General features: G+C 44.1%; 1 protein-coding gene across 1 annotated transcript; it reads right to left on the bottom strand.

Moving 5' to 3' along the window:
• Window positions 1-281: 281 nt before the first annotated feature.
• LOC149470739 (uncharacterized) lies at window positions 282-27,759 on the bottom strand. The gene is made up of 8 exons (XM_089660744.1): window positions 27,574-27,759; window positions 3,426-3,615; window positions 3,188-3,310; window positions 1,067-1,093; window positions 913-969; window positions 663-806; window positions 513-569; window positions 282-418 (listed from the first exon to the last, which is right to left on the bottom strand). Exons 1-8 carry the CDS (start codon window positions 27,757-27,759, stop codon window positions 282-284), a joined length of 921 nt encoding a protein of 306 aa, XP_089516870.1.
• Window positions 27,760-27,775: the final 16 nt, after the last annotated feature.

Below are 27,775 nucleotides of genomic sequence, written 5' to 3' on the forward strand. Positions count from 1 at the left end.
GGAGGTGAGGGGGCCTCCTGCTGTGGGCCAAATTCTGGAGGTGGCTGGTGGGCCTCCTTCTCCTCCTCCTCCTCCGGAGAAAACCTACACAAACAAGAAAGGACAACAATAACCCCTTTGAGAGAGCCAAGGACAACAAGGAACACAGAGAACAGACAAGCACATTCAATGAACTCACAGTGTGCCTCAGAAGAGGGATCCTCCTCCTCTCCCTCTTCTGACATGGCTGGTGGTGCTACATAAACAACAAGATAGAACAGAACACATAGCAGACATCAAAGTTACATAATGCACAGAGAGAATAGGCAAGCACATCCAAGACACTTACAGTGAGCTGGAGGTGAGGGAGCCTCCTGCTGTGGGCCAAATTCTGGAGGTGGCTGGTGGGCCTCCTCCTCCGGAGAAAACCTTGCTTGAACTACACAAACAAGAAAGGACAACAATAACCCCTTTGAGAGAGCCAAGGACAACAAGGAACACAGAGAACAGACAAGCACATTCAATGAACTCACAGTGTGCCTCAGAAGAGGGATCCTCCTCCTCTCCCTCTTCTGACATGGCTGGTGGTGCTACATAAACAACAAGATAGAACAGAACACATTGCAGACATCAAAGTTACATAATGCACAGAGAGAATAGGCAAGCACATCCAAGCCACTTACAGTGAGCTGGAGGTGAGGGAGTCTCCGGCAGCACAGGCGACCGTGGAGACAGGGGTGGTGGTGGTGGTGGTGATGGTGATGGTGGTGGTGGTGGTGGTGCCACCACCGCCTCCTCCTCCTCCACTGTAGGCAACCTTGCTGGTACTACACAAACAAGAAAGAAGAAGAAGAAGAACAACAACAACCTCTTTGAGAGAGCCAAGGACAACAAGGAACACAGAGAACAGACAAGCACATTCAATGCACTTACAGTGAGCCTGAGAGGATGTGCCCTCCTCCTCATCCCCCTCTTCCAACATAGCTGGTGCTACATAAACAACAAGATAGAACACAACAAACACATTGCACACATCAAAGTTACATAATGCACACAGAGAACAGCCAATCACATTCAAGGCACTTACATTGGCCCTCCTCTTCACTGTCTTGTTCTACAAAAAGAATAACACAGAATTGGAACATTACTAACCTAAAAACATGGCAGAAGTTTAGTAATTTCTCACAAACCTGTGTGCCAAAGCTAAGGCCACAGGGCTAAATGACAACTGTCCATTTCCTGGTGTCAGGCCACACATACAGGCACAATTGCATTCGTGTCCCTAATTTGTTGTGTTTTGACTTTGGATGTACATCCACTGGGGCAGACTGCATCATTTTCCACAACTTTATCCACCGCACTACAGCAGATAGCAAGTCATGGTAGGAGGATGATTTGTTAATCTTGTTGATCATGCATTTGCTATGCAATGACATGATTACAATGTCAATTTAGATATTAGGAACTCTTGGATGTCCTAATAGGATTGGACCACACTTATCACATGGTATTTGGACCAATCACAGCACCCTGGTCAATATGATTGGCTGTAGACCATATATACCAGATCACCAAAAAGGCCACATGGCAGTAATGTAAGGAAGTCAAGACAATGTTAAACATTTCCGTTAGAATGATTCCCAATGTAAGGACAAGCCAAGATTCTGAAATTCCCCCATCCCCAAAACTAACCAGAAATCCCCCCAGATGTCCCCTCTCTATAATACTGTATTTATGTGTTAATAATAACGTACTATGCATTGTAGAATATTTCTCATGTTCTGTCATTTTATGGGGCCTCACCAAATGAGATTGGCTGTACATCATGGAGTTGCATTTTAGTCCAAAATATTCCATAATTTGTATACTCTGCAACTTTCAAACAGCATAAATAACATACAAATATTGTAATTTAATGGGTCAAAAGAAGTCCAATTCTGTCAAATGTATAAACAAAATGTTATGACTGCGATTTTGATGGGATATGTTTGTGAACATCGAAGCCATAATATTTTTAGGCAAAAATCCCGCACCACAAACAAACAGCCATTGGGGATCAAATGACACCAAACACAGCTCTATTAGTGATTAACAAAAGGTTCTTGTCCCAGTCCCCCTCCAGTCTGCTGTCCCTTCCTCCCCCCTTGCTCTCCTTTCATCATCCCCCCTCTCTTCCCCTTGCAGATTCCTAGGGTCCTGCACAAGCCTACATCAAAAGCTGTTCAGGAGGGGAGAAAACACCCACTGTGGTGCGGGTAGCACCTCTCCTCAGCAAAGTTGCCAAGGAGTCGGCTACCCCGCTTGGCCCGAATGGCACAGGCCGCCGTGGTGTCCCTGCATGCCCCCCGGTGGGCACAGCGCAGCCACGAGCCTTCCCGCACTCTGCGGCCGCCAGAGACAAAGGCCATGCTCCCTGAGCACGGCCCCAGTGAGCGGGGCGTGCCTTGTTGCCCCGGCGACCTGACGCTGGGCTGGCCATTGCCAGGACAACCGGGAAGCGTCCTGCTCTGGCTTAAGAAGACCGGAGCAGGACCCAGTCTACTGTTGGTCCCCGGTATGTCGCCATGAGCAGCTGTTGGGAAGTCTGAGCTGAGGCCAGACCTCCCCAGCTCCAAGAACCCGCTGAGTACTCTGCTGATACCTGGGGGGCTAGAGGTGCTTGCTATCCGCTGTGTGCAAGGGTACTCCTGCCTGCTACCTGCTGTGTGCCCGAGGATACTCCTGCCTAAACCGTGAATGCCCCAATCCTCCTGTCTGAACTACCCCCCTGGATCCCCCGATTTTCCCTGCCTGTACTGTCCCGTGGATCTCTCATACATTTTTTGCCTGGATTGCCCCATTGAACCTCCCTATTACTTTAGCAGGAGCTGCCTGCTTGGATTAATACATGCTTGGGCCATCGCTACACAAATTGCCCTATCATGGGCTGAATTACAATTGTTTGGAGCTACTCCCCTCTCCTCCCCCATTTTGGGTACCCGGATGCTAAATTCCTACCCTGATTGAGTGCTTTCCATATAACAATAACGCTTGGTGTGTTTAGCATCCTCCGTGTGTTCTGTCCTGCCTACGCTTCTGTCACAGTTATCATGTCATTTACAAGCAATGTGTGTGACATTAATGTACAATTGACAGTCAGTGGAGATCAGTGTGGAGATGCCAACAATGGCAAAGTCATGAGGTCCAAGCTTCTAGAGCTTGTGCTTACCTTCCACAATTCGGAGTCTCCGCAGGGGATGCCCTGCCTGTGGTCGGAAAAAGTGGACGGTGGCTGTCCTCCTGTGAGGCTTTTTTGCCAAGCAGATCACCGCCTGGCGCCCATCAGCTGTGGCTAGAACAAGTCAACAAAGACAACATTATTGCCAAACAAATTCAGAATGAATGTAGCAAAACATTTTTCACAATACAAAACTGAAAGTAAACTTTTTAATAACAACTTGACTTACCAGAGATTCGGCGGGCAACCTTTTTCAAAAAATGCGGGTTGCGCCGCTTCACATCGCTCCAACTGTGCTGGATTTGCAGCACAGTGGAGCGGTGGTGGAATCTCTGCCACAGCCGATGTTTGATGTGGCGCACGATGGTCTGCTTGGCAAAATTCGAACAGCCACCGTCATACTTGCGTAACAGCAGAACCTGTGGGTGACAAAAAAAGGTCAAGAATTTAAATGTGAGAGGTTTGTGTAATCAAACATACCAAATATCAGACACAAAGTAGGGGATAATTGTCCCAAAAGGCAAGCTAAAACATGAACTATATCTACATGTGTGTGTGTATACACATACATAAGTACATACAGTATAATTGTATTGTATTGTTATTTTCAATGCATTCTCACCTGAGCAATGCATAATTGTTGGTAGAATTGCATAATTGTTGGCAGAATTGCACAATTGTTGCAGCACTTCTAAATTGTGCTCAAATGGTCTTTAAATACGCATTGTGCTCTTGTGTGCCATTCATTGTTAATGGCACCCCAAGTGCTGTTAGCAAACATGCATTTTGCTGCACATTTTGGCATTTAACAAATATGCTAGGCACGCACCTAAATGAGCATTGAAAGAAAACACAACACTCCATGGGCACAAAAGGGCAATTTATGCTTGTTTGGACATTTGAATTCTCATTGTGGTGTATTTTGTAATCCACTTTGTTGGTGCTTTTTGGTCATTAGATATGTTTTGTAAAACATTGTTTGAAATTTGGATGTGCATGTTTGTCTTGTTTGAGCCTGTATTTTGGATTATTTTGTAACAGCATTTTTGTGTGTGTTCTGGCCACACATTAAAAAAATGCATGTCATTTTGGCTGGGACATTATTTGGTTAATTTTCACCACAAAGTTGAATGCAGATGTGCAGTTTGCCAAAGTATACTTACAAAACAACACCAAAAATAAAATCAAAAATACACTTTCCACAAATGCAAACACACATGCTTTGACCCCAAAAACGCCTGTTAAAATCACCTGTGGCCAAGTGTGCACTCAAGTGCCTAAGGCAACACAGGTTGTGTTGTAGCCGTCTCTGCATTGGGTTTTGCGCTGTTTTTTGTTTCTTATGTATTTTTTGTGCCTTAATGTTTTCATTTTTGTTGCTAGGCAGATGTAAAACGGCAAAACGCAGACGACATGAAATACGTTCTTGTCTGCAGTGTTTCCATTTAAGTATTTTGACAAAAACATGACACTTTTGGAGTTCCAAAAAGGCTCTGACCTTTTCCCCAAAAACAAGCCATGTGAAAAAGCACATGTGTAAACATATACCATAGGAAATCATCTTAAAGCGGAGCTCCATCCAAAAGGGGAAGTTCCGCTTTAAGGACTGCTCCCCCATTCCCCCTTAAGGATTGGCACCCTTGGGTAGCGGGTCCCCAAATTTGACAGGTACATGCTCCTACTTCCGGTACGATCGCCTAGACGTTTAGAAACGGAAGGTGTCCTCCCTCCTTGTAGTCTTTGGGAACATTTGACATGTTACCATTCATGAAGCGCAACTCTACTCGCACATGCACAGTGGGTAGCCGGCTGTGAAGCCACAAGCTGTCACTGCCGGGTTCCCACAGTGAAGATGCCGTCCTCCTGGAACCCAGGACAGCCGGTGAAAGGAGCTGCGGGGGACACACCACAGGACCGAGGGAAAGGTAAGCGGCTGCTTTTTAAAAGTCAGCAGCTACTGTTTTTGTAGCTGATGACTGTTATTTTTTGATAGGTGGAGTGTAAATCCGCTTTAAATGTACTATACAGCATTTCTGACAAACGCGGCTTAAGATATGGTGTGGTCCTAGGGTCAATGTGTGTTTAGAATACTTCCAAAATGCACATACAAAAACACTACATCCAAATGCATGTTCCACTTCTATAGCATGTTAAACAGAAGAATAACGCACTTACATAATGTTAACATGCGCAAGTAAAAGTAGACAAAATACACATACTTTTATTCTGGCTTCACATACATGCATTGTGGTCTAACACCGCACTCCTGGGCAAATCACATGCAATTTGTGTGCGTTGCAATTAGAGACAAACATTTTGCACACCTCAAATTGCACCGCATCCGGGCCAGAAATGTGCAGGACCCTTTTTCAGGGTATGCACATGGGTGTGAATAGGCATGCGATCCAATTTGGCAAATCGCAATACGCTTTGTGTACCAATTTTGGTGTGTTGTTAACTTCACCTAGAAAGCCACAGCAGGTGGCATGAAGGGGTTGCGGTTGTGATGCGGTGCAGCGCTTGCACAGAAAACACTGCAAATTTCACATCGTATCTGTGTGAAACCAGAATGTGCCAATATGTGGCTTGACAAAGCACAGTGGTCAGTGCAGATTATTTTCAATCCATGTTTTTTTACACTTTTCATTCACTGGTTTAACTCAGGTGATCATTGATCACAATTATCTCCGGAGATCACATGCAGCCCCTCAACCATCTACACATATCTCTGGAAATCTATACAGATCTCCTTGAAAAAAAGTCTCCTCTCTTCTTCGGAAAACAATTGTCCTCCACCTCATAAACAGGGGGACAGAGAAGACCTCTCCTTGATAACTAAAATCAGATTAATTATCTGTGCTTCATAAACATACACCAATACTGCATATGCATTGTATTGTCGAAGGCATTGCACACTAACGCATTGCACACTAGAAATGTCAAATGCGTTAGTGTGTACAGTGCATGAGTGTAAAATGCTTTAGTGCACACTGCAGTGTACAACGCATTGCACACTGTAATACACTGTACAATGTGATACTGTGTACACCCACACATTGTAGACTGTGATGCACTGTACACTGTCATGCAGGATAGAGCAACGCATTGCACACTGTGATACCGTGTACACCCACACATTGTAGACTGTGATGCACTGTACACTGTCATGCAGGATAGAGCAACGCATTGCACACTGTGATACCGTGTACACCCACACATTGTAGACTGTGATGCACTGTACACTGTCATGCAGAATCCAGCAACGCATTGCACACTGTAATACACTGTAATACCATGTACACCAACACATTGTAGAATGTAATGCATTATACGCAGTATACATGTCCAGATATTCAAAGATTAGCCATGAAGGCCTAGCTGGTTACCTATTTGGTGACCGCAGATTGCCGAATAACGCTACACTGCATCCAGGCAGCTCTGGGAGGGCATCATATGACATCCTGGCAGAACGCACTCTCCGTGATTGCTGTGTCCTAAGGACACAGCTGATCACGTGATATGGTAAAAGCCAATCACAGCGGCTTTTTACCATGTGATCAGCCATGTCCAATGACACACTGATCACCGGGAAATGCATTTGCCGGGTCTTGGCTGCACTTTCCTCACACTGTCAGAATGTGTGGAAAGTACTGCCAAGAACCAGCAGTTATCAGAGCAGGGGTCTGCACCGATGATCAGTGCCCTGATGATCAGTGCCCACCAGTGCCACCCAACAGTTCCGCCCACCTGTGGCCAGCAGTGCCACCCACCAGTGCTGCCTCATCAACGCACATCAGTGTTGCTAAATTACCGGTTTACCAAATGTTATAATATAAACAGACTTTTGTTCATTATGAGCTATTTTGTTGTTTATCGAGCAAAAAGTAAAACACACAGCAGCAAGTCAATACCACCCAAAGAAAGCTCTATTTGTGTGAAAAAACTGATCTAAATTTAAGATGGGTACAATGTGGCATGACCGCTAGAGATGATTCTCAAAAATCCTCCTCTAAGTGTATCTGCAGAGCTCCTCTAAGTGTATCTGCAGAATAGAGGAACTCTGCACATACACTTTTTGCCGGCTTGGAATTATTCTTATTTTCATCCTACTTCTTCTTCTTCTTCATCCTCATCCTCTTCTTCTTCTTCTGAGGATGAGGATGAGGATGAAGAAGAAGAAGAAGAAGTAGGATGAAAATAAGATTAATTCCAAGCCGGCAAAAAGTGTATGTGCAGAGCTCCTCTAAGTGTATCTGCAGAGCTCCTCTAAGTGTATCTGCAGAATAGAGGAACTCTGCACATACACTTTTTGCCGGCTTGCAATTATTCTTATTTTCATCCTACTTCTTCTTCTTATTCTTCTTCTTCTTCTTCTTCATCCTCTTCTTCTTCTTCTGAGGATGAGGATGAGGATGAAGAAGAAGAAGAAGAAGAAGAAGAAGAAGAAGAAGAAGAAGAAGTAGGATGAAAATAAGATTAATTCCAAACAGGCAAAAAGTGTATGTGCAGAGCTCCTCTAAGTGTATCTGCAGAGCTCCTCTAAGTGTATCTGCAGAATAGAGGAACTCTGCACATACACTTTTTGCCGGCTTGGAATTATTCTTCTTTTCATCCTACTTCTTCTTCTTCTTCTTCATCCTCATCCTCAGAAGAAGAGGATGAGGATGAAGAAGAAGAAGAAGAAGAAGAAGAAGTAGGATGAAAAGAAGAATAATTCCAAGCCGGCAAAAAGTGTATGTGCAGAGTTCCTCTATTTCTGACAGTTCTCTGACAGCTTCTTCACATGTACAGCGGTTGAAACATCTGTATCCTAAATGGAAACTAATAGATACAAATTGTATCTATTAGTTTCCATTCAGGATACAGATGTTTCAACCGCTGTACATGTGAAGAAGCTGTCAGAGAACTGTCAGAAATAGAGGAACTCTGCACATACACTTTTTGCCGGCTTGGAATTATTCTTCTTTTCATCCTACTTCTTCTTCTTCTTCATCCTCATCCTCATCCTCTTCTTCTGAGGATGAGGATGAAGAAGAAGAAGAAGTAGGATGAAAAGAAGAATAATTCCAAGCCGGCAAAAAGTGTATGTGCAGAGTTCCTCTATTTCTGACAGTTCTCTCACAGCTTCTTCACATGTACAGCGGTTGAAACATCTGTATCCTAAATGTAAACTAATAGATACAATGTTTCAACCGCTAAACATGTGTTCCTTCTGTCAGAGAACTGTCAGAAATAGCGGAGCTCACTGCAGGGACACTTTTACCGGCTGATCGGGAAATGTTCGATTCGCGCACCCGAAGTAGGCAAAATTTCGGATTCGACGCGAATCGAATATTTCCTGAAATTCGACTCGAATTCCGGTTCGCCTGGTTCGATTCGCTCATCTCTAATGACCGCACAATTGTCATTCAAAGGGGTAACAGTGCTGAAAGATAAAAATTGGCCAGGACAGGAAGGGGGTATGAGTACCCAGTAGGCAAGTGGTTAATATCATTGACCCATCAATACCCAGGAGCTAATGTACAGATAAGTAGCATGTGCACCAAGTGAGATTCTGCTAGGCCCCACCCAAAAAATTGCAATTACCTGTCCCTCACATGTTATTAACATATTTGCAATGGCCATACTTACTTTACATATAAGGATCATCTCCTCAGTTGAGAACTGTGCTCTCGCCATGTCCAAATGCCAATAGAGTTCTCAAAATATTCAGCAAACAGAAAACCTCCAACCACTCCTCATCCACTAACACTCCACAACCACTTCCGGGTGCGCGCGCACGTGATGACGGACTTCCGGGAGGATAGCCGCTAGTGCGCCATGGGGTACACCTGTTTGGTGCTTATTTGTATGCGAATGCGCATTTTTGTACCCTATCGCGCATTTTTATGCGCGGCTATGATAGCTTTCACGAATGTGTGTTTCTCAGTGATTTGTTTTTTTAACCTTGGCTAATATATATTGGTTTCCAAAGGCCAAAAATCAACACAGTGTGGACTATTTTATAACTGTAAATCGAATTGTAGAACACCTGTAGCTGGCTGCACAGTGAATGTGACGTATTCATTGGTACATAATATTGTGGTGCAAATGGGTTCTTTTTTGTGTTTTGTTTTTGAAAAAGCCAGTTTGCACCCACTTGCATATTCACACTCTTACAAGCTACATTTGAGTAGATTATATAAGTATACAAAGTAACTATTAAGGTTGGTCATATATTGAACATAAAATAAACACAAAAACAACAGTCCAACATTTATTGATCAAATATATCTTCATTTATTTTGTCAGTAGGAACAAGTAGGTACAGTCAATATCTTGGTGAGTCACAAAAAGAATAGCATTGATGTGGCGAAAATAAAACACTCCTGCTCATAAGAGCTTACAATCTAAAGATACTTCTAATGAACTGTGCATGCACAGGTTATAGCAGGAAACTAAGGGGAAGATGAATCAAGTAACATTTTCACGCACAGAAGATTTACTTACACAATCACTTAATATGAAGATCCATTCACAAAAAAAGTCTACACATCAAAATATCAAGAAAACAAAGCATGTGCAAAAAAACCCCTCCCACCTCTACAAATCCCCTACACATACATTTGTCAGCAGGTTTGTCAGAAAAATGCATTGGAGTCTAAATAAGCAAGCAAAATTAAAACAAGAGCAGATTTTAAACAAAACGATTGACATGTGTGAGGCTTTCAATGCAAAGAGAAAAAACACAATCATTGTGCAATAACACACTTTACAAGGCCAAAAATATGCAAACATTTCCAGCCCACTTCCAAACACAGCCTGAGTGGTGTCTGGGGCAATTCAGCACAAAATCTCTTCCTCCCCAAACCACTACAAGCAAAGACTTAGTCAAAAACCACCCGGCCTAGTAACAGGCCAAATCACTCACTACTGCACGTAAGCTAGGTTGTATTTGGAGCGTGCCAAACAAGGCCCCACACCCAATTAAGCCACACCCACCACTGACCTTAATTTGGTCAGTGAAAGTGTTTTCACCTGATGAATCCTCTTCCTACCTGCATTAACCCTTGGTATACAGGCCCCACAAATCAGAAAAAATATACAGTGAAATGTAAGTGTGCAGCATACAACAGAACATTGAGCAGGGATGTAAAAGGGAACCCCAATTGAAACCTTTATTGCTACTATGGTCACAATTCCCTCCAGATCTCACATGAGTTAAGACAGTCACATGACCACATCTTGTATGCAATACTGAAAATGACAAATCGATTTGACTAGTATGATGAATTTTCCATCAATTGGCAAAACACTCCAGAAATCAAACTTCACCAAACATTACACTCTGGGCAAAGCTGATTTACAAATCATGCGACTTACAGTAAAGTTGACCATTTCAATGCAATTTTCAAAGACATCTGACACAGATCTCTATGCAAATTGCCACTAAAGTAGTACATGTACTACTTAAGAAATCAGTGTTTGAAACGCACCCATGTGGTCGCTCTAATAGCAGACAATAGGGTGCGACTTTGCAGACGATTTACAACTTGCATGTTGTGCAAATCACATGCCAAGTCCCACTCAATGTGCACGCTATTGTAGCGTTCAGATTGTGGTTTAAACTTGGTTGGAGCCGCAAGTAAGAATGGAGTAATGAATACACTACTTTTCATGCAATTTGCTGAGAGATCGGTGTCGGATGTCTTGCAAATTGCACTTGAAATCACCATGTACCCCGACTTTGAAATCATGCAACTTCAATGCAAGTCACATGATGTGACTCTGGTGTCAATAACACCACTTAGAAATCTGCTTTAATGTGACCGGGTGGCCCCCAGTAACATTGTTTGCGATTGCCATGCAATTGGCATGACAGGCGACTTGCAAATCGTAGACCAAGTCGCACTCTATTGGCCACTGTTGGCTCTGTTCACATCCAATTGGATTGTGAACTCGTGTAACTTCACTGTAAGTTGGGCAATTGCTGCATCGGATTAGATGTGACAGAGTTATTAGCCCCCAGTAACATTGTGTGCAATTTGCCATGCAAAGAGCAAGCTGCTGGCCATGCCAATCACATGACAAGTCACATCCAGGGTGTGCAATTTCAGGTGCGATTTGTGCATTGACATCGTACCTGATATTGGATATAATGAATGTGAATGTGAGTGTATTAACATACGCCATTTGTTGCAGCGAGAGTTCAAAGGTATTTGAGAATTGTGGCCATTTATTAGCAATTTAACATCTAGACTCAAATAGAAATCGCAATGCTACACACAATTGAAAACACAACTAGTTAGTAATTCTCTAGAAAACACAGTAAAATTGGCAACTTAAAGAGTAATTTTCAATTGCATATAGTGGGAACGAAGCAGGTAAATCAACAAAGGAAATAAATCTTTGAAGGCGTGCGGTACCTGCCTGCTGGGATAAGGGTCTGCTATGCATTTGGGGGAAAAATGCACACCAGTATTTGTGACAAGTTTGATGTGTGGATTCACCAACCAAGTCTTTTCTCTCTCGCTCACTCTTCTGAATGTCTCTCTTTATCACTCTTCAGTATGTATCTCTCGCTCACTCTACTTCGTCTCACTGGCTCGCTCTTCTCTCTCGCTCACTCTTCTGAATGTCTCTCTTTATCACTCTTCAGTATGTATCTCTCGCTCACTCTTCTGAATGTCTCTCTTTATCACTCCTCAGTATGTATCTCTTGCTCACTCTTCTTCGTCTCACTGGCTCGCTCTTCTCTCTCACTCTCGCTCACTCTTCTGTATGTCTCTCTTTATCACTCCTCAGTATGTATCTCTCGCTCACTCTTCTTCGTCTCACTGGCTCGCTCTTCTCTCTCGCTAACTCTTCGTAATGTCTCTCTTTATCACTCTTCAGTATGTATCTCTTGCTCACTCTTCTTCGTCTCACTGGCTCGCTCTTCTCTCGCTCACTCTTCTGAATGTCTTTCTTTATCACTCTTCAGTATGTATCTCTCGCTCACTCTTCTGAATGTCTCTCTTTAACACTCCTCAGTATGTATCTTTCGCTCACTCTTCTACGTCTCACTGGCTTGCTCTTTTCTCTCACTCTCGCTCACTCTTCTTCGTCTCACTGGCTCGCTCTTCTCTCTCGCTCACTCTTCTTCGTCTCACTGGCTCGCTCTTCTCTCTCGCTCCCTCTTCTGAATGTCTTTCTTTATCACTCTTCAGTATGTATCTCTCGCTCACTCGTCTGTTTGTCTCTTTTTATCACTCCTCAGTATGTATCTCTCGCTCACTCTTCTTCGTCTCACTGGCTCGCTCTTCTCTCTCACTCTCGCTCACTCTTCTGTATGTCTCTCTTTATCACTCCTCAGTATGTATCTCTCGCTCACTCTTCTTCGTCTCACTGGCTCGCTCTTCTCTCTCGCTCACTCTTCTGAATGTCTCTCTTTTTCACTCTTCAGTATGTATCTCTTGCTCACTCTTCTTCGTCTCACTGGCTCGCTCTTCTCTCGCTCACTCTTCTGAATGTCTTTCTTTATCACTCTTCAGTATGTATCTCTCGCTCACTCTTCTCAATGTCTCTCTTTAACACTCCTCAGTATGTATCTTTCGCTCACTCTTCTACGTCTCACTGGCTTGCTCTTTTCTCTCACTCTCGCTCACTCTTCTTCGTCTCACTGGCTCGCTCTTCTATCTCGCTCACTCTTCTTCGTCTCACTGGCTCGCTCTTCTCTCTCGCTCACTCTTCTGAATGTCTTTCTTTATCACTCTTCAGTATGTATCTCTCGCTCACTCTTCTTCGTCTCACTGGCTCGCTCTTCTCTCTCGCTCACTCTTCTGAATGTCTTTATTTATCACTCTTCAGTATGTATCTCTCGCTCACTCTTCTGAATGTCTTCTTTATCACTCCTCAGTATGTATCTCTCGCTCACTCTTCTTCGTCTCACTGGCTCGTTCTTCTCTCTCACTCTTGCTCACTCTTCTGTATGTCTCTCTTTATCACTCTTCAGTATGTATCTCTCGCTCACTCTTCTTCGTCTCACTGGATCGCTCTTCTCTCTCGCTAACTCTTCTGAATGTCTCTCTTTATCACTCTTCAGTATGTATCTCTCGCTCACTCTTCTTCGTCTCACTGGCTCGCTCTTCTCTCTCACTCTCGCTCACTCTTCTGTATGTCTCTCTTTATCACTCCTCAGTATGTATCTCTCGCTCACTCTTCTTCGTCTCGCTGGCTCGCTCTTCTCTCTCGCTCACTCTTCTGAATGTCTCTCTTTATCACTCTTCAGTATGTATCTCTCGCTCACTCTTCTACGTCTCACTGGCTCGCTCTTCTCTCTCGCTCTTGCTCACTCTTCTTAATTTCTTTCTTTATCACTCTTCAGTATGTATCTCTCACTCACTCTTCTGAATGTCTCTCTTTATCACTCCTCAGTATGTATCTCTCGCTCACTCTTCTACGTCTCACTGGCTTGCTCTTTTCTCTCACTCTCGCTCACTCTTCTTCGTCTCACTGCCTCGCTCTTCTCTCTCGCTCACTCTTCTTCGTCTCACTGGCTCGCTCTTCTCTCTCGCTCACTCTTCTGAATGTCTTTCTTTATCACTCTTCAGTATGTATCTCTCGCTCACTCTTCTGAATGTCTCTCTTTATCACTCCTCAGTATGTTTCTCTCGTTCACTCTTCTTCATTTCACTGGCTAGCTCTTCTCTCTCACTCTCTCTTCTGTATGTCTCTCTTTATCACTCTTCTGTATGTATCTCTCGCTCACTCTTCTTCGTCGTCTCACTGGCTTGCTCTTTTCTCTCGCTCACTCTTCTGTATGTCTCTCTTTATCACTCCTCAGTATGTATCTCTCGCTCACTCTTCTACGTCTCACTGGTTCGCTCTTCTCTCTTGCTCTCGCTCACTCTTCTGAATGTCTTTCTTTATCACTCTTCAGTATGTATCTCTCGCTCACTCTTCTGAATGTCTCTCTTTATCACTCTTCAGTATGTATCTCTCGCTCACTCTTCTTCGTCTCACTGGCTTGCTCTTCTCTCTCACTCTCGCTCACTCTTCTTCGTCTCACTGGCTCGCTCTTCTCTCTCGCTCACTCTTCTGAATGTCTTTCTTTATCACTCTTCAGTATGTATCTCTCGCTCACTCTTCTTCGTCTCACTGGCTCGCTCTTCTCTCTCGCTCACTCTTCTGAATGTCTTTCTTTATCACTCTTCAGTATGTATCTCTCGCTCACTCTTCTGAATGTCTTCTTTATCACTCCTCAGTATGTATCTCTCGCTCACTCTTCTTCGTCTCACTGGCTCGTTCTTCTCTCTCACTCTTGCTCACTCTTCTGTATGTCTCTCTTTATCACTCTTCAGTATGAATCTCTCGCTCACTCTTCTTCGTCTCACTGGATCGCTCTTCTCTCTCGCTAACTCTTCTGAATGTCTCTCTTTATCACTCTTCAGTATGTATCTCTCGCTCACTCTTCTTCGTCTCACTGGCTCGCTCTTCTCTCTCGCTCACTCTTCTGAATGTCTCTCTTTATCACTCCTCAGTATGTATCTCTCGCTCATTCTTCTACGTCTCACTGGCTTGCTCTTCTCTCTCACTCTCGCTCACTCTTCTTCGTCTCACTGGCTCGCTCTTCTCTCTCGCTCACTCTTCTGAATGTCTCTCTTTATCACTTTTCAGTATGTATCTCTCGCTCACTCTTCTACGTCTCACTGGCTTGCTCTTTTCTCTCACTCTCGCTCACTCTTCTTCGTCTCACTGGCTCGCTCTTCTCTCTCGCTCACTCTTCTTCGTCTCACTGGCTCGCTCTTCTCTTTCGCTCACTCTTCTGAATGTCTTTCTTTATCACTCTTCAGTATGTATCTCTCGCTCACTCTTCTGAATGTCTCTCTTTATCACTCCTCAGTATGTATCTCTCGCTCACTCTTCTTCGTCTCACTGGCTCGCTTTTCTCTCTCACTCTTGCTCACTTTTCTGTATGTCTCTCTTTATCACTCTTCAGTATGTATCTCTCGCTCACTCTTCTTTGTCTCACTGGCTCGCTCTTCTCTCTCGCTCACTCTTCTGAATGTCTCTCTTTATCACTCCTCAGTATGTATCTCTCGCTCACTCTTCTACGTCTCACTGGTTCGCTCTTCTCTCTTGCTCTCGCTCACTCTTCTGAATGTCTTTCTTTATCACTCTTCAGTATGTATCTCTCGCTCACTCTTCTGAATGTCTCTCTTTATCACTCCTTAGTATGTATCTCTCGCTCACTCTTCTTCGACTCACTGGCTTGCTCTTCTCTCTCACTCTCGCTCACTCTTCTTCGTCTCACTGGCTCGCTCTTCTCTCTCGCTCACTCTTCTGAATGTCTCTCTTTATCACTCTTCAGTATGTATCTCTCGCTCACTCTTCTTCGTCTCACTGGCTTGCTCTTCTCTCTCGCTCACTCTTCTGAATGTCGTTCTTTATCACTCTTCAGTATGTATCTCTCGCTCACTCTTCTGAATGTCTCTCTTTATCACTCCTCAGTATGTATCTCTCGCTCACTCTTCTTCGTCGTCTCACTGGCTCGCTCTTTTCTCTCGCTCACTCTTCTGTATGTCCCTCTTTATCACTCCTCAGTATGTATCTCTCGCTCACTCTTCTTCGTCTCACTGGCTCGCTCTTCTCTCTCGCTCACTCTTCTGATTGTCTTTCTTTATCACTCTTCAGTATGTATCTCTCGCTCACTCTTCTGAATGTCTCTCTTTATCACTCCTCAGTATGTTTCTCTCGCTCACTCTTCTTCGTCTCACTGGCTCGCTCTTCTCTCTCACTCTTGCTCACTCTTCTGTATGTCTCTCTTTATCACTCTTCAGTATGTATCTCTCGCTCACTCTTCTTCGTCTCACTGGCTCGCTCTTCTCTCTCACTCTCGCTCACTCTTCTGTATGTCTCTCTTTATCACTCCTCAGTATGTATTTCTCGCTCACTCTTCTTCGTCTCACTGGCTCGCTCTTCTCTCTCGCTCACTCTTCTGAATGTCTCTCTTTATCACTCTTCAGTATGTATCTATCGCTCACTCTTCTACGTCTCACTGGCTCGCTCTTCTCTCTCGCTCACTCTTCTGAATTTCTTTCTTTATCACTCTTCAGTATGTATCTCTCACTCACTCTTCTGAATGTCTCTCTTTATCACTCCTCAGTATGTTTCTCTCGTTCACTCTTCTTCATTTCACTGGCTAGCTCTTCTCTCTCACTCTCTCTTCTGTATGTCTCTCTTTATCACACTTCTGTATGTATCTCTCGCTCACTCTTCTTCGTCGTCTCACTGACTTGCTCTTTTCTCTCGCTCACTCTTCTGTATGTCTCTCTTTATCACTCCTCAGTATGTATCTCTCGCTCACTCTTCTACGTCTCACTGGTTCGCTCTTCTCTCTTGCTCTCGCTCACTCTTCTGAATGTCTTTCTTTATCACTCTTCAGTATGTATCTCTCGCTCACTCTTCTGAATGTCTCTCTTTATCACTCCTCAGTATGTATCTCTCGCTCACTCTTCTTCGTCTCACTGGCTTGCTCCTCTCTCACTCTCGCTCACTCTTCTTCGTCTCACTGGGTCGCTCTTCTCTCTCGCTCACTCTTCTGAATGTCTCTCTTTATCACTTTTCAGTATGTATCTCTCGCTCACTCTTCTTCGTCTCACTGGCTCGCTCTTCTCTCTCGCTCACTCTTCTGAATGTCTTTCTTTATCACTCTTCAGTATGTATCTCTCGCTCACTCTTCTGTATGTCTCTCTTTATCACTCCTCAGTATGTATCTCTCGCTCACTCTTCTTCGTCTCACTGGCTCGCTCTTCTCTTTCACTCTCGCTCACTCTTCTGTATGTCTCTCTTTATCACTCTTCAGTATGTATCTCTCGCTCACTCTTCTTCGTCTCACTGGCTCGCTTTTCTCTCTCGCTCTTGCTCACTCTTCTGAATTTCTTTCTTTATCACTCTTCAGTATGTATCTCTCACTCACTCTTCTGAATGTCTCTCTTTATCACTCCTCAGTATGTATCTCTTGCTCACTCTTCTTCATTTCACTGGCTCGCTCTTCTCTCTCACTCTTCTGAATGTCTCTCTTTATCAATCTTCTGTATGTAACTCTCGCTCACTCTTCTTCGTCGTCTCACTGGCTCGCTCTTTTCTCTCGCTCACTCTTCTGTATGTCTCTCTTTATCACTCCTCAGTATGTATCTCTCGCTCACTCTTCTTCGTCTCACTGGCTCGCTCTTCTCTCTCGCTCACTCTTCTGAATGTCTTTCTTTATCACTCTTCAGTATGTATCTCTCGCTCACTCTTCTACGTCTCACTGGTTCGCTCTTCTCTCTTGCTCTCGCTCACTCTTCTGAATGTCTTTCTTTATCACTCTTCAGTATGTATCTCTCGCTCACTCTTCTGAATGTCTCTCTTTATCACTCCTCAGTATGTATCTCTCGCTCACTCTTCTTCGTCTCACTGGCTTGCTCTTCTCTCTCACTCTCACTCACTCTTCTTCTTCTCACTGGCTCGCTCTTCTCTGTCGCTCAGTCTTCTGAATGTCTCTCTTTATCACTTTTCAGTATGTATCTCTCGCTCACTCTTCTTCGTCTCACTGGCTTGCTCTTCTCTCTCGCTCACTCTTCTGAATGTCTTTCTTTATCACTCTTCAGTATGTATCTGTCGCTCACTCTTCTGAATGTCTCTCTTTTTCACTCCATAGTATGTATCTCTCGCTCACTCTTCTTCATTTCACTGGCTCGCTCTTCTCTCTCAGTCTCTCTTCTGAATGTCTCTCTTTATCACTCTTCTGTATGTATCTCTCGCTCACTCTTCTTCGTCGTCTCACTGGCTCGCTATTTTCTCTCGCTCACTCTTCTGTATGTCTCTCTTTATCACTCCTCAGTATGTATCTCTCGCTCACTCTTCTTCGTCTCACTGGCTCGCTCTTCTCTCCCGCTCACTCTTCTGAATGTCTCTCTTTATCACTCTTCAGTATGTATCTCTCGCTCACTCTTCTACGTCTCACTGGCTCGCTCTTCTCTCTCGCTCAGTCTTCTGAATGTCTATCTTTATCACTCCTCAGTATGTATCTCTCGCTCACTCTTCTACGTCTCACTGGTTCGCTCTTCTCTCTTGCTCTCGCTCACTCTTCTGAATGTCTTTCTTTATCACTCTTCAGTATGTATCTCTCGCTTACTCTTCTGAATGTCTCTCTTTATCACTTTTCAGTATGTATCTCTCGCTCACTCTTCTTCGTCTCACTGGCTCGCTCTTCTCTCTCGCTCACACTTCTGAATGTCTTTCTTTATCACTCTTCAGTATGTATCTGTCGCTCACTCTTCTGAATGTCTCTCTTTTTCACTCCGCAGTATGTATCTCTCGCTCACTCTTCTTCGTCTCACTGGCTCGCTCTTCTCTCTCACTCTCGCTCACTCTTCTGTATGTCTCTCTTTATCACTCTTCAGTATGTATCTGTCGCTCACTCTTCTTCGTCTCACTGGCTCGCTTTTCTCTCTCGCTCACTCTTCTGAATGTCTCTCTTTATCATTCTTCAGTATGTATCTCTCGCTCACTCTTCTTCGTCTCACTGGCTCGCTCTTCTCTCTCACTCTCGCTCACTCTTCTGTATGTCTCTCTTTATCACTCCTCAGTATGTATCTCTCGCTCACTCTTCTTCGTCTCACTGGCTCGCTCTTCTCTCTCGCTCACTCTTCTGAATGTCTCTCTTTATCACTCTTCAGTATGTATCTCTCGCTCACTCTTCTACGTCTCACTGGTTCGCTCTTCTCTCTTGCTCTCGCTCACTCTTCTGAATGTCTTTCTTTATCTCTCTTCAGTATGTATCTCTCGCTCACTCTTCTGAATGTCTCTCTTTTTCACTCCTCAGTATGTATCTCTCGCTCACTCTTCTTCGTCTCACTAGCTTGCTCTTCTCTCTCACTCTCGCTCACTCTTCTTCTTCTCACTGGCTCGCTCTTCTCTCTCGCTCAGTCTTCTGAATGTCTCTCTTTATCACTTTTCAGTATGTATCTCTCGCTCACTCTTCTTCGTCTCACTGGCTCGCTCTTCTCTCTCGCTCACTCTTCTGAATGTCTTTCTTTATCACTCTTCAGTATGTATCTGTCGCTCACTCTTCTGAATGTCTCTCTTTTTCACTCCTCAGTATGTATCTCTCGCTCACTCTTCTTCGTCTCACTGGCTCGCTCTTCTCTCTCACTCTCGCTCACTCTTTTGTATGTCTCTCTTTTTCACTCTTCAGTATGTATCTCTCGCTCACTCTTCTTCGTCTCACTGGCTCGCTCTTCTCTCTCGCTCACTCTTCCGAATGTCTCTCTTTTTCACTCTTCAGTATGTATATCTCGCTCACTCTTCTACGTCTCACTGGCTCGCTCTTCTCTCTCACTCTTGCTCACTCTTCTGAATTTCTTTCTTTATCACTCTTCAGTATGTATCTCTCACTCACTCTTCTGAATGTCTCTCTTTATCAATCCTCAGTATGTATCTCTCGCTCACTCTTCTTCATTTCACTGGCTCGCTCTTCTCTCTCACTCTCTCTTCTGAATGTCTCTCTTTATCACTCTTCTGTATGTATCTCTTGCTCACTCCTCTTCATCGTCTCACTGGCTCGCTCTTTTCTCTCGCTCACTCTTCTTTATGTCTCTCTTTATCACTGCTCAATATGTATCTCTCGCTCACTCTTCTTCGTCTCACTGGCTCGCTCTTCTCTCTCACTCTCGCTCACTCTTCTGTATGTCTCTCTTTATCACTCTTCAGTATGTATCTCTCGCTCACTCTTCTTCGTCTCACTGGCTCGCTTTTCTCTCTAGCTCACTCTTCTGAATGTCTCTCTTTATCTCTCTTCAGTATGTTTCTCTCGCTCACTCTTCTTCGTCTCACTGGCTCGCTCTTCTCTCTCACTCTCGCCCACTCTTCTGTATGTCTCTCTTTATCACTCTTCAGTATGTATCTCTCACTCACGCTTCTGAATGTCTCTCTTTATCACTCCTCAGTATGTATCTCTCGCTCATTCTTCTTCATTTCACTGGCTCGCTCTTCTCTCTCGCTCACTCTTCTGTATGTCTCTCTTTATCACTCCTCAGTATGTATCTCTCGCTCACTCTTCTTCGTCTCACTGGCTTGCTCTTCTCTCTCGCTCACTCTTCTGAATGTCTCTCTTTATCACTCTTCAGTATGTATCTCTCGCTCACTCTTCTACGTCTCACTGGCTCGCTCTTCTCTCTCGCTCTCGCTCACTCTTCTGAATGTCTTTCTTTATCACTCTTCAGTATGTATCTCTCGCTCACTCTTCTTCGTCTCACTGGCTCGCTCTTCTCTCTCACTCTCGCTCACTCTTCTGTATGTCTCTCTTTATCACTCCTCAGTATGTATCTCTCGCTCACTCTTCTTCGTCTCACTGGCTCGCTCTTCTCTCTCGCTCACTCTTCTGTATGTCTCTCTTTATCACTCCTCAGTATGTATCTCTCTTTCACTCTTCTACGTCTCACTGGCTTGCTCTTCTCTCTCGCTCACTCTTCTGAATGTCTTTCTTTATCACTCTTCAGTATGTATCTCTCGCTCACTCTTTTGAATGTCTCTCTTTATCACTCCTCAGTATGTTTCTCTCGCTCACTCTTCTTCGTTTCACTGGCTCGCTCTTCTCTCTCACTCTCTCTTCTGTATGTCTCTCTTTATCACTCTTCTGTATGTATCTCTCGCTCACTCTTCTTCGTCGTCTCACTGGCTCACTCTTTTCTCTCGCTCACTCTTCTGTATGTCTCTCTTTATCACTCTTCAGTCTGTATCTCTCGCTCACCCTTCTTCGTCTCACTGGCTCGCTCTTCTCTCTCTCTGTCAGCTCTTTGCTTGCCAAATCCTTCACAAAAGTGGATGGAGTGTAAACCATCATTATCAAATCTATTAGTGCTCCAGGCCCTTATCCCATTGTATGACATTCACATAAGGTGCAGCTTTGAAGGTGTTTCAACAGACAAGGCCTCATTCTTATTCACATTTTAGGGATCATTTAGACAGAAAGCAAAGATGTTGGCAGAACATGTATTCGAAGACAGGCACACACGGAGATCATGATACTTCCTTACCGTGGTTGGGATTCAAACCTACAACCCTAGAGTTATGAGGCAGTAGTGCTAACCACTAATCCACGGAGCTACATTGCTAATCCAGCCTGTATTTCTGTGTTGTGAATCAATCCTAGGTCCCTGGGCAAGGTCAGTGTAACTAGCCAGATATCTCCAATGTGACACAAATGTTGTGCTATGTTGCCAATTCAGATGTATGTTGGTTCTATGTATCCCAATACAAAGGATTGCAATACTAATACAGGCGTACCTCGGTTTACCAATGCCTCAGGGAACGTCATATTTGGGGTACAAATGCCAAACCATTTCAGTTCATTGTTCTGTTTACAAATGTTTGAATAATTTGGTATGGGCATGTGGCCTGGTATGGTTCAGGAGGGGGGGAGGCGCTCGCTCGCCCCCCCCCCCCTTTCCTGACCTGCCGGGCTGCATGCTCGGATAAGTATGTGTTATGGATTTTGGGGGGTACCCCATGCTGTTTTTTATTTAATTTTAGCGTGGAGTTACCCCTTAACATCCATACGAGACCCGAAGGGCTTAGTATGGATGAGAGTGGGGACCCCACGCCGGTTATTTAAAAAACTGTTTATAAATCCCTGCAATAATTTGACATTCAACTGTCAGTGGGGAACTCCGCCGACAGCTGAAACATGAGCTCTGCATTGGTTTTCACTACTAAAACGCCGCATGAGTTGATAACATAACTCATGCGGGATTTTAGAAGCGACAGCCATGTGTTAATGTTTCAGCTGTCAGCGGGGTTTCCCACTGACAGCTGAATGTAAAATAATTTCCTTTATAGCATAAATAATAAAAAAAAAGCGTGGGGTCCCCCCTCCCATCTGTACCAAGCCCTTTGGATCTGGTATGGATATTAAGGGGGAACTCCATGCTGAAATTTTTAAAAAAAACAGCGTGGGTCCCCCTCAATATCCATACCAGACCCTTATCCGAGCATGCAGCCCGGCAGGTCAGGAAAGGGGGGGGATGAGCGAGCGCCCCCCCCTCCTGAACCATACCAGGCCACATGCCCTCAACATGGGGGGTGCTTTGGGACAGGGGGGGTTCCCCCCCCAAAGCACCTTGTCCCCATGTTGATGAGGACAAGGGACTCTTCCCCACAACCCTGGCCGGTGGTTGTGGGGGTCTGCGGGCGGGGGGCTTATCAGAATCTGGAAGCCCCCTTTAACAAGGGGGCCCCCAGATCCCGGCCCCCCCCTACGTGAATGAGTCTGCGGTACATGGTCCCGCAGACTCATTCACAAAAAAAAAAGTGTGGTGTAAAAAAAACACAGTACAGGATCTTTGACAAGTCCTTTATTAAAACAATGTCCCCCGAAGTAGATCCAACGTCAATCGCGGCGGCGGCGGCAGGGACCCGAAAAAAGAAAAAAAAAAAAGTTCCGCTCCCGTCCGAGGCTTCCAGCCTTGTGAAGAAAAGGCTAGTTGACATTTCTTATATAGGTATGTGGCGGGGCCAGCCGGGGACATCATCCCCGCCCCTTACCTATTTGAGAAATGTCATCCTGTCTCTCCACTGAGGCTAACTAGCTGAATGCAGGAGACAGTCTGACATTTCTTATATAGCTATGGGGCGGGGCCAGCCGGGAAGAGCAAGCATGTGACATGGGGTGGGTCACTCGGATGATGTCCCCGGCTGGCCCCGCCCCATGTACATGGGGACCATGTACCGCAGACTCCTTCACGTAGGGGGGGGGCCGGGATCTGGAGGCCCCCTTGTTAAAGGGTTGTGGGGAAGAGTCGCTTGTCCTCATCAACATGGGGACAAGGTGCTTTGGGGGGGGAGCCCCCCTGCCCCAAAGCACCCCTCCATGTTGAGGGCATGTGGCCTGGTATGGTTCAGGAGGGGGGGGCACTCGTTCGTCCCCCCTCCCCCCTTTCCTGACCTGCCGGGCTGCATGCTCGGATAAGGGTCTGGTATGGATATTGAGGGGGACCCACGCTGTTTTTTTTTTTAAATTTCAGCGTGGAGTTCCCCCTTAATATCCATACCAGACCTGAAGGGCTTGGTAAGGATGAGAGGGGGGACCCACGCTGTTTTTTTTTTTGTTTTTTTTATTGCAGACCTTTATTTTTACATTCAGCTGTCAAAATAAATATTATCTAGACCTTTGAAATAAGTAAAATCATTACAGAAATAATTATAAAGGATAAGAAACAAAAATAGAATCACTAGAACTAAGGAAATCTAATTAGAATACATGAAGATATGCTTAGTTCTGTTTATTAAACACAGTAGTCGCGACCGAGTAAGATTCACTATTAGGCAGTGGCTAAAAAGCAAACGCCCATGGCAGACGTCTAAAATGTGTTCTGCACATGCTCAGTTATATCTGCCAAAGACACTGCACGGGCGTCTAGATTTTTACTGTGTCGATTTCCTTCAAAAAAACGATTTTTAACACATTCTTAATTTTTTTGGAAATAGCAGATATTGTTTAAAGTGAAGTCCTGATATTTGGCAAAGCAAATTTCTAAGTGAACATGTCTCTGCAGTGATTTTTCATGGTGTTAGACATGCTTCTTAGCAAGTCTGCTTTGTGAGTCTGATTCCGGGCGTGTGTCTTTTTGTGAATTAGATTGGGCATCTGCTTATGGGCGCTGGTCAATAGTGAATTTGGTTGCAGGGTAAAAAATAGACGGTCGCCCATGAAAATTGGGCGTTCGCCCACGAATATGCGCCCACGCCCAATAGTGAATCAAGGCCAATAGGTCTACCTGGAGGATTTTCTTGATTTTTATGTATTTTAGGAATAATATAAAAGGTAGGATGATTAAATTCCTCAATTCTCAGATATTCAAACTCCTTTTTGGTTAGGAGACCCGCCTCTTTACCCAATGTTAACATAGAGTTTAGTTTTTTCACCACTACATGGAAAGGATTAATAAGTAATTTCCTATATGTAGATGAATCCCCCAATAGGCGCTTCACCTCTTTGACATAGTTTTGTTCGTTTAAAATAACTACATTACCCCCCTTATCGCTTCTCTTAATTACTATATTTTTGGTCTCTTTTAATTCTTTAAGGGCTTTTCTTTCTTTTTTTGTAAGATTGTCACCAATTGGCATTCTCCACTCAAGATTTTTAAGATCATCAGCAACTAAATCTAGAAATGCCGATATCCTCATGTTGGAACGTATTTTTGGCATTTTAGTCGACCTAATATTTAGATCGACTTTTAAAGTGACTATTCTTATATCGTTTGTCTTATTACAGGATGGGGACATTATGGTGTTTTATATAGAAACAAGGCATACTACATATATTGCAACGGGCGGAAGACCTACTGGGCCTCATCTTGTTTCAAATATTAAAGTGGTTTGCAGTCCACATGTTGTGGTGAAGAAACCATATAAAGCAGGCCTCTGCTATTTGCATCTATTACTCCATCAAGACAATAACAGGGACTCTTTCACCTATAAGAATCCCCGCAACTATTCATGTATATTACAGATGAATGGGCCCCAACCACATGTGCCTCTATACGGTTGTACTGCATGAATCCATTATCATATTATTGGGGTTATTTCCCCCTTTTCATTCAATGTTTTACCCACATTGCCTTATATAGGCTTAGGGTTATGCTTCTCTCCAGATGGTAACTGTATCTGTCTTTTTGGCTTGCATGTGATATTATATATACCCATGGTACAATTATTGGAAAAATCTCCTTCAGGGAGTGTAACCTATATGATAACAATATGTGCTTATATACATAGCATGTGATATTATATACCTATGGTATCATTTTTTGAATACACCTCCTACAGGGAGTGTAACCAATGTGCAGGTGCTGCAAATGCTTTAGACTATGGTGGTCATAGCCTTTGCAGCACATAAATCTAGACCGGTCTTGGTGTGATTTTAATGGTTTTAGGTCTGTGTGTATTGTCTCATACTGGGGTGATGGTAAACCAGGGCTATTGCTCGTGTGTCAATCATTAATGTGTAATAAAGCATAATTTTTGGAAATTTTTCCAAGTATCGCATTCTGTTCATAATGTAGCCGCTTTCCTGTGAATCTCTTTTCACAAATCCCTTTTTGGTCTGCATGTTTTTTGGATACTTGGGAAGCCATATATTGGGTGATACAGTAATTTATATTTGAACCTCTAAAATCTATCTTTTATTATACCCATCCCCCCTTCTTTTTTTTTTTCTCTTCAGGGTTTATAAACAAGGTATAATGGCAGATACACCTGGAGAATGGGTTGGGGAGGGGGGGATTTTTTTTTTTTCTTTCCTCTCTTTTAAAAAGTAGGGCAGCGGGAGGCTCAATATGTGTTACATATGTCCACAACCAAGGAATGGAAATAGTGTTCTGGATGGGTGTACGTTTTCTGAGTCTTACCCTGATGAGGAATCGATAGTGGGAGATACCACGTCAGACTCCAGGACTAGTGTACACAAAAATATGGGCCTAAGTGTACAAAAAAAGGGGGGGGGGAGGGGAGGAGGGAGGTCAAGGTCAGTCCGAAGATACTCTTCTGTTCCTAACTGTATATAGTTGCACTTCCGTAAGTTGGAATAAAGATGGAGAAGAGAGTCAACAGTAGGAATGAATGTGATTCATTTCATGACATATATGCCCTGATTTACTAAGAATTGAGTCTACCAGCAGACGCTGAACATTCAGGCAGACTCAATTCAATCAATCAAGATCTGTCAGTCTTCAGAAAGGCATCTAGCAAACTCATTGAAAAGAGTCTACTTGTAGACTCTTTTCCTGTTAGTAAATCCAGAATCACGTCTAGCACATTTCTAGATGCAATGCCGTATATGTTCGCTAGGTGGCGCAGAACCACGGGCTTTGTCCCGTTGGCGTTTTTCTGTTTGAATATGAGAATACTTATAATTTAAAATAAAAAGTACACCTATATTATTTTTTTTGGTTTGCTGTTTCTCCAAAATGATCAGACAACTAATGCATTTCCTAATGAATGTCATAGATTCTATTTTCAAATGTCAAACATTTTCACACTTATATCTCAAATAATTGGGAATGTCTAGTTCTAATTTCCCAATATAATTATATAACTTCATTCTCTTTAATCATGTAACTATTCTATGTTAAAGTAATAGTGCAGCGCTATAAATGCATGTTATCAATCATAAACGCATGAAAAATCAAAAAAGTGCAAATAAGTGCAATAATGATATAAACTGGTAAATGGTGCTAAAAAAAGTTCATATAATCATTCCTGAAGAATGGAATGTCCTTCATGTGAAAGTACCAACTCAGAGAGTGCCTATGAATGGCACGTGTGGTTTATCTGTGACGAACAGTAATGCATGAACTCCAGAAAGGTAATTCACCCTTGGGACGGGTGTACACTCACCAGAACAAAAGTAATAATGAGCATGGGTTATACACTTCACACATCTGGGGATACAGCGGTATGCTGGCAGCTATGGGTTAGTCATCCAGCTCCATCCATCAGGGTGGGTGCCAAAATGGTCCTGGGCAGGAATTAGCTCAGCCACAGGAGCCAGAAAGGTACTGAATAGTGTAGTACTTTATTATAATGGTCACGAGTAACAATTTAAAATATCCACGTGGAGTAATAAAAATAATAGCAAGTGAGTGGCTCAGCTAATTCCTCACCAGGTGTAAGACACCGCCTGACGGTACCTCTAGCAATCCACAGGACAGGATTCCCCAGAGCGCAGAGTCTAAGCCTCACTCTGCTTGTTCACCAGGGCCCCTGATGGTGGGGATGGACTTGGAGCAGACAGTGACCAGGTCGTGGCCCCTGAGTACACCCGCCTGTGGTAGAGGGATCCGCCAGGGGTATATACAGGTAGAGAGCCTGACGTGAAGGTCTGCGCAGTGATACCCGGATCCATGCAGGACGGATGGATGGCAGAGTAGTGAGCGTGGTCAGACAGGCCGGTTCGGTAACAGTGGGAGCAGCGTAGTACAAGGCAGCAGGCAAAGAGTAGTCAGGTCACTCGCCGTGTTCGGTAACAGGAGTTCAGATCAATAGGAGTATCCAGGAGAGAAGTCAAACGAGCCAGGGGTCAGAGCAGGAGATAGTCAGCAGAGGTCAGGATCAAGCAGGGTAAGCAACAAGTCAATCAGCAGATGCAAAGGAACAGGAACAGGATAATTAGACCATACAGCAACTAGTGTCCTCCGGGTGCCCAACTGATCTCTCCTCCGTGGGTGGCTACGATAGAACTCCCGGACAAGTCTAGGGGCGTGAACATTTTGGGCCGGCTCCCATGAATTCTCCTCAGGACCATAACCCTTCCATTTAATCAGGAACTGTGTCTGGCCGCCCCTTTTCCTGCAGTCTATGACTGCTTCAACCTCAAATTCCTCTTGTTCGTTAATGGTTACAGCCTCCGGAGGTCTGGACCTTTGATCAGGGAAGGGATCTGACATTGCTGGCTTCAGTGGCGACACATGGATAACAGGGTGAATCTTAAAGGTTCCTGGAAGTGCAAGTTCATATGCCACTTCATTGATTTTCTGTTTCACCCAGAATGGACCCATAAACTTCAGCCCCAAT

Source organism: Staurois parvus, unplaced genomic scaffold (assembly GCF_062004578.1).
Source record: "Staurois parvus isolate SC_StPar_1 unplaced genomic scaffold, SC_StPar_1.0 ptg000032l, whole genome shotgun sequence".
NCBI classification, from domain to species: Eukaryota; Metazoa; Chordata; class Amphibia; order Anura; family Ranidae; genus Staurois; species Staurois parvus.